Source organism: Akebia trifoliata, chromosome 15 (assembly GCF_017979445.1).
Source record: "Akebia trifoliata isolate Shusen 1 chromosome 15, ASM1797944v1, whole genome shotgun sequence".
NCBI lineage: Eukaryota > Viridiplantae > Streptophyta > Magnoliopsida > Ranunculales > Lardizabalaceae > Akebia > Akebia trifoliata.
In genome coordinates this window covers 1,292,125-1,304,183 of record NC_141389.1, presented here as the reverse complement: position 1 = coordinate 1,304,183, position 12,059 = coordinate 1,292,125, and the positions used below count along the sequence as shown (strand labels likewise).

The 12,059-nt window shown below is 35.1% G+C and overlaps 1 protein-coding gene and 1 pseudogene across 6 annotated transcripts; one reads left to right on the top strand and one right to left on the bottom strand.

The window, feature by feature from the left end:
* The first annotated feature begins 2,241 nt into the window (after positions 1–2,241).
* On the top strand, positions 2,242–6,192 carry LOC147383805 (uncharacterized). 5 transcript variants are annotated; one of them, XM_086426102.1, is made up of 9 exons: positions 2,242–2,670; positions 3,221–3,319; positions 3,502–3,705; positions 3,854–4,004; positions 4,110–4,220; positions 4,644–4,717; positions 5,379–5,451; positions 5,624–5,823; positions 5,913–6,192. In XM_086426102.1, the coding sequence occupies exons 1-4, from the start codon at positions 2,578–2,580 to the stop codon at positions 3,959–3,961; spliced, it is 504 nt and encodes a 167-aa protein (XP_086282228.1). In that variant the 5' UTR covers positions 2,242–2,577; the 3' UTR covers positions 3,962–4,004; positions 4,110–4,220; positions 4,644–4,717; positions 5,379–5,451; positions 5,624–5,823; positions 5,913–6,192. The 5 variants fall into 5 exon arrangements, with proteins under 5 accessions (XP_086282228.1, XP_086282231.1, XP_086282229.1 ...); XM_086426104.1 differs by having other exon boundaries at positions 2,244–2,670; positions 3,854–3,971; positions 5,389–5,451; XM_086426101.1 differs by having other exon boundaries at positions 2,244–2,670; positions 3,854–3,971.
* Positions 6,193–6,933: 741 nt separating this feature from the next.
* On the bottom strand, positions 6,934–10,965 carry LOC147383804 (peroxidase 56-like; annotated as a pseudogene). The gene is made up of 5 exons (XR_015172821.1): positions 10,481–10,965; positions 8,746–8,826; positions 8,559–8,659; positions 7,759–7,911; positions 6,934–7,456 (listed from the first exon to the last, which is right to left on the bottom strand). The product of XR_015172821.1 is annotated as a peroxidase 56-like (transcript).
* Positions 10,966–12,059: the final 1,094 nt, after the last annotated feature.

The window sequence follows — 12,059 nt, the reverse complement described above, 5'->3', positions numbered from 1 at the left end:
AATTAAATTAAAATTCAACAGTGAAAAATAATACAATTTTTTAAATATTTGTTTTCAAAGGTGTGCTCAACTACCCTTAGTAAGATTTGAAATCTTACCAAGATAGTAAGGCTAGTCATACTCATTAAGAAATTGCAATATAAGAATAGAGCTTCTAATGCCACACCAACTTTTAATAAGGGCACCTGAAGATGTGTGCTAATTCTTTATACCATATGAATTTGGGTGCTCTTACTAAAGGAGATGAGTGTTGATGGTATAAAAAAAAAAAATAGAATGAGTTTTCTCACTGCCCTTTTAAAATCGTCTGGCCGGTATTATTGTCCTTCACAGAAAATGAGTCAGAAGTAAATATTAGGGCTGCACATGGTTCGGTTTGGTTTGGGTTGGGGGTAGAATAAAAATTAAATTGAACTTGATCGGTTCTACAAATCCGAAATCGAAAACGAACTGACTACACCCTAGAACCGAACCACCCAAACCGAAATTAGTTCGGTTTGATTATCGGGTCACCAATTATTGTTTTGGTTCCAATTCTTTTATCATCTTTTGAGGCACTTAGGAGCATTGAATCTAGTTTGGGTGAAAGTTCTAAACCAAGGATTTGAGGTGCAGTGGTCATGGACAAAACATTTTGTAGGGATTGCATCGGATAGAGAGAGCATTGTGGGTACATTTGGACTTTAAATGAACTGATTTGCTTTAGCAAATCATGGTTTTAAAACCCAGATTTGTTCATTAAAGAGTTATATTTGGGTTGAAATATAACTGGTGGGTTCATAGCCATGGAAGATAACTAGTGGTTCTTTGAGTTACAGATAGAGAGTATCTTTTTCTGATTGACTAATGGATTTGTAACTCAACCTGACCACGTGACTCAAAAACTCACTGACGTGTCATGAGCAAAGAACGTAGATTCTTTCGCTCAGGATACACAACTGCAGATGGCAGGTCGGTTGTGTATCCCGAGGGACATAATCTACCGTTCTTTGCCTATGCCAGGTAGGTGAGTTTTTGTTGAGTTACAAAATCAGTACTCTTTCTGATTTTTCGACAAAGCGGTGACGTCAAGGATCGAATCTCTAGTGAGGGGTAGGGTTAGGGTTTCAGTATTTCACTAAAGGGTTTTGCTGCCTTTTGCAGGTTGGGAAATAAGAGAAAGATAAAAGAGAAGGAAAAAAAGAGATTGTTTTTTGTTCATTGAATTTTAATTATTAAATAATATATATATATATATATATATTATTTATTATTTAATGATATTGGTTGGTTCTCGATTTGGTTCAGTATATATATATATATATAGGGTCCCGTTCAGCAACAAACATTTTGGCAAACATTTTGGCAAAACATTTTTCAAAACATGTGTTAGAGATTTTGGAATGGGCTGATTTTTTGTGAGGATGATCTCTACAGTGAGGAGATCATCCTCACCAAAAACCAGCCCATTCCAAAATTTCTAGCCCCAGTTTACAAGTTGAAAAATCGTGGACCGTCCATTTTTTGTAAACCATTTTTGATGGGGTTAGAAGTTTTGGAATGGGCTGATTTTTGGTGATGATGATCTCCTCACCGCAGAGATCATCCTCACCAAAAATCAGCCCATTCCAAAACCTCTAACTCATATTTTGAAAAATGTTTTGCCAAAATGTTTGTCAAAATGTTTGTTGCTGAACATTTCCCATATATATATAGGGATATATATATATATCTATATATATATATAGGGGGGCGTTCAGCAACAAACATTTTGGCAAAATATTTTTCAAAACATGAGTTAGAGGTCTTGGAATGGGCTGATTTTTGGTGAGGATGATCTCTACGGTGAGGAGATCATCCTCACCAAAAATCAGCCCACTCCAAAACTTCTAGCCCCAGTTTACAAGTTGAAAAATCGTGGACCGTCCATTTTTTGTAAACCAGTTTTGATGGGGTTAGAAGTTTTGGAATGGGCTGATTTTTGGTGATGATGATCTCCTCACTGTAGAGATCATCCTCACCAAAAATCAGCCCATTCCAAGACCTCTAACCCATGTTTTGCCAAAATGTTTGTTGCTGAACATTTCCCATATATATATATATATATATATATAGGGAAGGGATCAGTTGACAAAATCTAGGACAAAGATCCATACAAACTATTATAGGCGTTGGATTAAAATAGATCTAACGAAATCCGACGGTAGAACACAAAAAACATCACGTGCTGTTTTAATCACTTAAAACTTTCGTTATTTAGAAACACCTCCCCGAGCCAACAATAACTATTCAAATCAAATTTCTCTCTTCCCCATCGTCTTCGCTTCTCTTCTACGACTCAAACCCTAACCATTTCCATTGTTTAGTCTCGTTCACTGACTTCTTCATCTGAAACAAGAGATTGTAAATAAAACAATTTTCAGATTCCTTTCCTCTCTTGTTTCTTCTCCTCTTGTCTTCTGTAACTCAAACCCTAACCTTCTTCCTCTCTATTGCAACGACGACAACTCACTACCATTCTAGCTATTGTGACGAAGAAGATGGAGACGTGCAGGTGAACATTACCACGCCATCTCTACGACACTCTTGATCTCAACGATGAGCAAAAAATCCCAACTCATCTGGTTGTCTTCATCTCTGCCATATACGGTTCTTCATCTTAGGTCGACTTTGACGATGTTCATCTCAAAGGTATGATTTTTAGTTGCTTTTTCAGCTTTTTCTATATTATAATTATTCCATCAAATGTTGTTGAAGATAAGAATGGAGTTATGGGGTTGATGCACTTCATATGCCTTAGGAGTTGTTTATAAGTTTAATCTCCTCACCTTCACCAAGAAGATTTATTAACAGATTAAATTAAGGATGTTAGGTTTATAATCAAAAGGGGGTCTCTTTTTTCCCATTTTGTGGGGGTTTTCAGAGCTCCAATGAAGCAATGAATCTTGTTATTGAATAAGATAAAACATGGGCTCTGCTCAAGGAACCTTGTTCCTTCATTTTGTTCATCCCCAAGCTTGGGTGTGGATTCTTTCCTTGTGTGGTTCTTGAATAAGATAAAACATGTGGTTTAACACATTTTACATATGGGATAGGCTGATATGAAGCTTATTTGTTTAAATGTCTCTCTAAATCTTTTTGAGGCATTATTTCCATTTTGAGTTATAATTCTGTTATCATGAAATGGAAATATTTTACAATTTGTGAAAATGATGGAATTTCCTAAACCTTTGTGTTGCAGGCTAGAGGTGTGAACTATTTGCATCACAGAAAACCACCAATAGTACATAGAGATTTGAAATTTTCTAATCTACTTATTGACAGAAACTGGACTGTCAAGGTATAATGTGAGGTTTATTATTTGTTTAAACTGTGTAATTGGAGGATGAGTTGTGGTTTAGATAAGTCATCTGCTTTTTCTTTGCCAGGTTGGAGACTTTGGCTTATCAAAATGGAAGTATGCAACCTTCTTGACAGCAAAATCTAGAAGAGGAACAGTAATGATCTGTTTTTTGCATGCAGATATTGCACAACAACATGCCACACAACAAAATTGCTGAAAGGAAAGGCCATCAGGGCTGGATGAAAGAAGAAGGCCCATATTTTATTTTCCTAGGTGGTGGTACAAAGTTTCCTGAAGGAGCCATATCATATATTGAAAATCTTGGACAGTATATTCCTAAAAGTGAAGGGGTTCTGAGGACGATTCTGGATATGGGATGTGGGGTATGAGTGTATTACTGTGTAACTTTAGAGCCTCTAGCACTTTCTGCACCTAACCCTGAAGATTCGGTAATCTGGTTTGCGTTTCTTGCCATTTTTGGTGAAAATTATCCTTTTAACTTGTTGATTTATTGTATTTCTTCTTTAATAGGTAATTCTGAAGGGAATTGTCCACGGGGATGTAGTTAGCAGTGGAGTGCCTCAGGTTTATAAAGATGGATCTGTTGTAAGGAACTCTACGGATGTGCAATTGGGATGAACTGAGCTTGGTAGTGCACTTTATCCATGATATATCGATTCAAGTACATAAATATTTTTGTGCACCTATGCGTATATTGTTATCTTTTCCAAAAAGATCTGATTGATTACGTCCATTTAATATTATTGAACTACCTGTGGTTGACCAGGTAGTAAAGAAGATTTACTGTCTGCTCTAAATGATTATAAGGATGAAAGTATTGGTCGATCAACAACTCAAAACCTTCAGACATACCAAGATAACAAGTTTAGTGTAGAAGGTAACTACCATATGTACATTGCAATCATTTGCACGTAAACTCAATAATTTATATAAATCTTCAATATGCCACGCAAGGGTATTTAAATCACTATTTGATGGGGCCCACCTAGGTCTCCTTGGCAAACATATAAATCCAATTAGATGATCATTTCCCTCTCATTTATCACATTAGTTTTTATTTTACAGAAAAAAACAAAAAAACAAAAAAAAAAAGTATGCTTCAGAAAAAGGTCAGTACTTTGGAATTTGGATGATTATGATCATCTAGTTTAGTTTGTTTATGATTTGGGAACTCCTTACCCGAGGACCATTGAATGGTGACTGACCTTGCCTGATGCTGCATCTAGACATCAAAATCTTAATAGCTCGGGCTGTAGTGGTGTGCTTCTCAGATTTTATTAATCATTGCTCTGTGGTGTAGGGTCAAGGTGGGGTTGATTTGGAGATCAATTTGACTGGAAATAAATCTGAAGTGATGATGATTTCAGCGATATAGTAAGTTGTTTTCCTTGTCGAATTTAAGTAATCAGTTTCCATAGCACATGTAATATTAGTATTCCTAAGTCTATAATGTTTCATATTTAATTTTTTTTTTCTCCAGTTATTCTCCTTTTTCATGCAAATATTATTAGTATCCCCAGGTCCTGTATTATTTCCAAGTAACTGAATTTTTTGCTAAATCTGATTTTTTTTTTCTTTTGGAATTATTAGACAAAACTACACCACTACAGAATTCTCTGTAATTTTTTGTTCCACAGTCTATTAGTTGTTTTTCTAACCATTGTTGCTTTATAGACTGTTGACTACTTGGTTTGTTGTACGACACACCATTGCATGGATGTCTCAGGACACACCTTTTTCTTTTGTTGTTGGCCAGCTCAGCCGATTGTTCGTTTTTTCAATAAAAATTATACTTATAAAAAAAAAAGGGTAAACATAATAGTTTGTTTTCATTATTATATATGCTACAGATGAAATAATAATAAAAAAAGGAAACTTTGTGAATTACGACTTTAGACTGAATCAAAGTGTGCATCAGCATCATATTTAGTTCTTGATAGCTAATTGAATCTGTGAATTGGGCATGGATCAAGCAGTTGTTCTTTTTCCCACTATTTTTTTATTCCTGTGATCTGAAATTGGTAACTTTGTCTAGCAACCCATAGCAAATGGCAGACTCTGAGGATATTCAGCCTCTTGTGTGGGACAATAGGACAGGAATGGTTAAGGTACCAAATCAAGATTCTTTTTCATGTTTGATTTTTTTATATTTATAATGGAATATTATTATGTTCTATTATTATTCATGACTTCTTTCTTATGTAGATATAGTCAAATACCTTTTTCTTCATTTTCCCCTAATTTATTAAGGGAACTTAATTTTGGTTCTTTTGATGACAGCACTACTTTTAGGCTGGATTTGCTGGAGATGATGCTCCGAGGGCAGTGTTCCCTAGCATTGTTGGCTGACCACGCAACACAGGGGTGATGGTTGGCATGGGGCAAAAAGACATGTTGGTGATGAGGCTTAGTCCAAGTGTGGTATTTTAACTCAGAATGTTGCAGTCACAGTAGAGCAAGGCTTTAAACAATTGATGAAGGTCCTCTTTCTGTCTTGTTCATCTATCCATTTAGTATGTATTGCTCCCGCTTGGGTCATTGTCATTCAGGGTGTATTGGACTTTTGTAGGCTGAGAGAACGCAAAGGAAAAGAGGAATGGTGAAGTGTGCTACGGTGCTTGTTATTATGTGCTTCATAATGCTCGTTCTACTTGTCCTCAAGGAGATATTATTGTGACTTGTGCGTGCCGTGATCATGAATGAAATCTTGAGTATCTTTTCATGGACAATTTTCCTTGCCACTTTTGACGACATGTTCTTGGGGCACTTCGGTAATGAGGGAGCTTTTTGGTGACTGCCTCCAGTTAGAATTGTTAATAGAGGAGTTGAACACTTCTATTGAGAAAGTTGTGGAGGGGGATATAGGGAAGGGTGTTGCGAGTAGTAGCAGGGGACAGGGTTTTGATTTTCTAAAATGAGCTATGTAAAGAGATGGCTTTTCTTATATCTATTCTTTTATGCATATAATTTTTTCCTAAAAAATGAAATGTACCTTGTATTAGTATCGAAACTCATCACATCAACCAGCGAAAGAATATTGTTTGAAATTTTTATATATTGAACAAGTTTGAAGAATAGTAGTTTGGGTAAAAAAAGAATTGTGTCCTTCATGCCTGAGTAGTGAGTTACTCTTTTTCTGGTTATTGATAGTTGTTTGGGCCATTGTCAGCCTTTGCAACCTTTCTCAGCATCTTGTACTTGCCAATGTGATGTAGTGGAAGAGAATATTTGCATCCCATTTGATAAATGGTGATTTCAACTTTACAATCATAAATGCCAGAGTGTCAAACAAAATCACTTTCACAAAAAAAAAAGTAAAAATAAAAATATTTAGGGGTATGTGGGGTAAGTTACCAAAGGGTTCAAGCTGTAACCCCTTGTGATGGTAGAAGGGGGGGCCTTTAAAACATCATTTCATCACCAAAAAAATAAAAACCATAGTTTCTTTTTCAATTTCAAATTCAAGCAAATTGAGATGTTATTTATGTAAACCAACAAGAACAATCAAATCACATTCAAATGAACATGCTTCCAACTTGAAGAATAAATACAAAGTGTACACTAACGCTAAGTTTGGGTTGAGAGAAGTGGAGAGAAGAGAAATTCATTAAGAGAAGAGGAGAAGAAAAACTCAATTAAGTTGGGACAAAGTGTAAGTAAACCATTTTGAAGACAAACAATATTTCTCAAGCCAAATAGATCTCAACTAAGAGTTGACAACACTACACTTGTTTCTAATCTCTCCTGCATTTCCTGTAAGGATTTCAATTGCACTCAGCCTATTCATTGACGGGCTAAACTTGGTGAAGAAATCCTTCGAGTCCAGCAACTCATCAACAATGTTGCTCGAGTCCTCGTTTGTAAGAAGCTCAGCGTCCAACTGGAAAAGACCCATATTCTGCTTTAGGTTCACATAGTAGTTGCTATCAAATGATAGAGAGGTCTGAGGATCCATCTGTACTGTGGTTGTAGGATCTGAAGGATTAATGCATCGTGTTCTTAAGAGAGCGGCATAGGTTGAATTTAGAAAATGATCAACATCTCCTATCCCCGTGAAGTTGTAAAGCCTGTTGGTGATGAAATTGCAGCGTCCAATCCCAATTGTATGTGCACCTAAACCAAAAAATCATTTTCTTAAAATTTTAATGAAAAGTACTGTTTGCCATCATAGTTTTAAAAGTATATTAAATTATGATAGGAGCATACCCCTAGATGGTAGTATGATAGGGAAAAAAATTATTTTGAATTACTTGATGTCCCATAGAGTCGATATATCGGAAAGATAGAAACATTGGATCTTCATAGAACAAGTAGTTAGTTAAAGTCCCATAGTTTGAATTATCACTCTAGGAGATGATTTGTTTGATTCTCAGTATTAAATGTATAGATATATGTTCTAGCCAAACCATACATACCTGATAAGACCACAAGGTCATGGACAGTGAGACCTTTGCTTGAGGGTTGTGAAGTTGAAGACAGGAGCAGGGATGTTGGCTAAAGCGTTTTGAGGCCAGCAACACATTGCCTTCTCTTCTACCAGTAAACACTTTCCATAAGGGTCTCTTGAACTGTAAATACATAATGTGAGTACATTGTTAAATTCCCTCCGTTGGATGAACAACTATCTGAAAAGTAGACAGAATCGACAAAAAATTAAGTTGCTTATTCTCTGGTGTAAGAGCTATTATACTACATCAAGTGGTGAGTGTGTAACTATGACCAATATGACCCACTGATTATTTTCTTCACATCAATTTCATAGTTGAGTAAGTCTATGAGTATACATATCGCCTTTCTTAGAGGATCCAAAACTGTAGACTTGTCTGGGTTGTATACAACAATTACATTGCTCTAATTCTATAATTCATCCTCCCTAGTCTGACAACTGATGGTTCACAAATAATGTTTCGAAAGCCAACCCAGAAAAGTCGAGATAAGATATCTTTGATGAAATAAAAAGAGTCAAGATGCCACTCCTAAGTAGAATAACATAACATGATTACTGTGTATCACGTGAATAAATATTTTAATTTTAGAAAAAAAAAAAAAGGTTGATAAAAGGTTGGCAGGTGATCCAATGTTACAATGAACTTCAAACTCTTGTCATTCTGACGGCCTCAAGTTGCATTAGCTATGGAAGTTGGAAATGCAACTGATTTCAGTAGGTATGACATAATGATGTACAAAAGAAAACTGGGGTCTCGGAAAAACATGCGTTGAAGAGCTCTACGAAAGGAGGCCGAACCATCGGAATCTGGGGCTAAGACCTTGGTCTACAAACCAGAACTCCATGTTGTTAAAGCTGTCTAGTATTTCCTGCAGATGTACAAGTCAGTTCTATTACTAGATGGCCACCTACAATTGGAAACAATAGACAAAGAGATACAGTTGATGAATCTTACAAGAAGCATGTTATCCAATTTACATAGATCTGGCATTGGCAAATTGATATAAAGATCTGATCAAGGTCTGCAAGTCATGATCTGAATCATATAGTTTGAGATGCATCAAACACGGTATCAATAGAAAAAAATACATGAACTACCCATTTAAGTGGGATGACTAATTGGCACGCAGATATCAGAATTCAACAAAAAACTGGCAAAAAATAATAATTCCAAAAGTGTTGCAGCTCTTAAATTTACACAATTACAAGTACGATCACTTTCCATTTACCCATTCATTTTTATTAACATATAATTTGTTTTATTTTTTTTTATTTTTGTGAGCAGCCTTGGAACTATGATCTTGTGGCTGTGACACAGAGCATCAACCAATTAATCAACTGTGTCAAGCAACATTCCATTGATGAAACAGTTTGTGCATTGGTGTTTAAAACACCTTGGACTCCTAATCAAGCCGTTCATGCAACCCAATGTATTTATCTCCTAATCAAATTTTGCCACATAGACACCTAACCTATCTATAGGAACGTGACATCATATGGGATCTCAGACTCATAAAATAAACCCCAATTGGATGTAAACTCAGAAATGCTATATACTCCAGTAAGGAAACCATCGAATCCAATCTGCAAGGCAACAAGAAAAAAGAAAGAAAAGATGGGTTCTGCAGAACCAATATGAACTGATAAAAATATCAATATAAAATATGTAATATGGGAATATATTCTATGAAATTTCACATAAAGCTTGTTTGTTTATAACATCCACAACAGTTATATGCAATGGCTCATATCTAACTAAAAGGTGGGACTACATAACATCCACAATTACAATTACGATCACTTCATTAACATACATATGTTAATGAAGAAAACAAATATGAAAATAAAAACTCCAATGAATGTATTGAAGATGTTACAGTTCGATGGGAAAACTTAGCTGAACACACCGAAAAACATAAAATAATTTTCTTCTATTGAAACCACCACATTAAAATCACTCATAAAGAAAAACAACAGGAAATAGGTGTTCATTAAAGATTACTCATTTTGATTGTGTGTAAGAAGGCATAGACCAGAGCACTTAACAAAGTACATAAGTTTTATAATAAAAGAGACGTATTCATTCATTGTTTTGGTATGTGGAAATAAGCTCATCATACAAACTTCAAACAATTATAATCCATGTGCCAAAGCAGCATTCAAGATTCAATTACCAATAGGATTCCATATGGACATATTGTAAAGGATGTATGGCTAGTGTACAAAATACAGCATTCATTGCAAATTTATATATTTTATTTTTATCTCAAATAAAAGCGAAGGAAAGATGCCTTAGAATATCAAACAATTTCAACCCTCCATAAGAAAATTAACCACAAACTTTGTGAAGAAAAAAAAAATTGACAAGTATCTACTTTTGCACCTTTTATATTTTCTTCATTTAGCAATCTAATAATTAGAACAAAGTTCAAAATGAAGTAAACATCCAAGCAATCGACGATTTGATTATTAGATATCAATAAAAATAATCGAGTATATAACTATCTCATTTAGTATACTCATTCAATCAAATTTCCATCCAAATTAGATCCATTACCTTGGAAAAATGAAATTAGAACAAACTAATGTTCATGAAACCCTAATTCTTAAATCAATTATCTCTAGAATAAAAATAAGAAAATTTTCAGATGATTCAAGCGTAAACCCTAAAATCTAGTAAGAAATCGAACCTGAAAAGAGAAGAAATATATTATTTTGTTTGATTTTTGTTGTTATTGTAGTTAGGATCTTGTTGAGGAGAGTAGATCTTGTCCGTCGTTGTCGTTGAGGTCAGATTGTCGCATAGGAACGGTAGTTCGTTGTCGTCGCCGCAATAGAGAGGAAGAGAGTTAGGATTTGAGGTAAAACGAGGAGAAGAGAGAAGAGAGAAATCTGAAACGAATGAGAAGAGAAGAGTTTGAGTTAGAGAATCTGAAACGAAGGAGAAGACAGAAGAGAGAAGAGAGAAGAGAGAAGGGTTTTGAGACTGAATTAGAGAAATTTGGAATGAAGGAGAAGATAGGAGATTTTGGCTCGGGGAGGTGTTTCTAAATAACGAAAGTTTTAAGTGATTAAAACAGCACGTGATGTTTTTTGTGTTCTACCGTCGGATTTCGTTAGATCTATTTTAATCCAACGCCTATAATAGTTTGTATGGATCTTTGTACCAGATTTTGTCTACTGATCCCTTCCCATATATATATATATATATATATATATATATATATAGGGTCACGTTCCTAAGACTCATATTGAGACTCACATTGCGACACACCGTTTTGTCTTATATGGGCAAAAATATTTGGAATGAACTGATTTTTTGTAAGGATGATCTCTGTGATGAGGGGATCATCCTGGCAAAAAATCATCCCATTCCAAAACTTCTAACCCCATCAAAATTGATTTACAAAAATTGGACGGTCTATAATTTTTCAACAAAAATTGGACGGTCTAGAAGTTTCATAATGAGCTGATTTTTGGCAAGGATGATCTCCTCACCATAGAGATCATCCTCACAAAAAATCAGCCCATTCCAAACATTTTTGCCCATATAAGACAAAACGGTGTGTCGCAATGTGAGTCCCAATATGAGTCTTAGGAACGCTGTTCATATATATATATATATATATATATATTATTTATTATTTAATGATATTGGTGGGTTCTCGATTTGGTTCAGTTCCATGATTCCCTTAAACAGAGAATTGAACTAAAAAATCAAACCAAACCAATCCGAAATGCCTTGGTTCGATTCGATTCTCAATTTGATCTGATCCAATGTGCACCACTAGTAAATATAGAATTACAATCATTATCAGACGCAAATTGATGGACAAAAAAATATCCAATGTGCACCCCTTGTTTAACATTTTATAGTTGGCCTTTCAATTGGTTTATGCGAGAACGTGACTACGAGGCAAAGTGATATGCAAAGTGTTCATTTCATATATGTTTGGTTGATATTTGTACTCTCTTTGCCATCATGACCAACTAAGAACTTCAAAGGGCATGGTTCAGACCCATCAACAATGCCCAAGAGTTCATGACTTTGAAGAACGAGCAACAATTGAAATAACAAAAGAAGATAATTGGAATGATCTAGGCAGATCATAACCAATTGGGAGATATTTGGAATGTTGAATGAATTTGTGGAAGATGTTCCAGCCATTTAGGAAGATTTGCAAGACGAAATTGTTGTTAAATGGATAGGAGACAATAAAAAAAATCGGTAAAAAGGTGTTAGCCTTGTAAAGGCTCTGATACCATGAA

Coding starts and splice junctions, on each gene's coding strand:
- LOC147383805 (XM_086426105.1), top strand. CDS start 2,578: ATGAGCAAAAAATCCCAACTCATCTGGTTGTCTTCATCTCTGCCATAT. Junction 2,671..3,220: donor TGACGATGTTCATCTCAAAG/GTATGATTTTTA, acceptor TTTGTGTTGCAG/GCTAGAGGTGTGAACTATTT. Junction 3,320..3,501: donor ACAGAAACTGGACTGTCAAG/GTATAATGTGAG, acceptor TTTTGCATGCAG/ATATTGCACAACAACATGCC.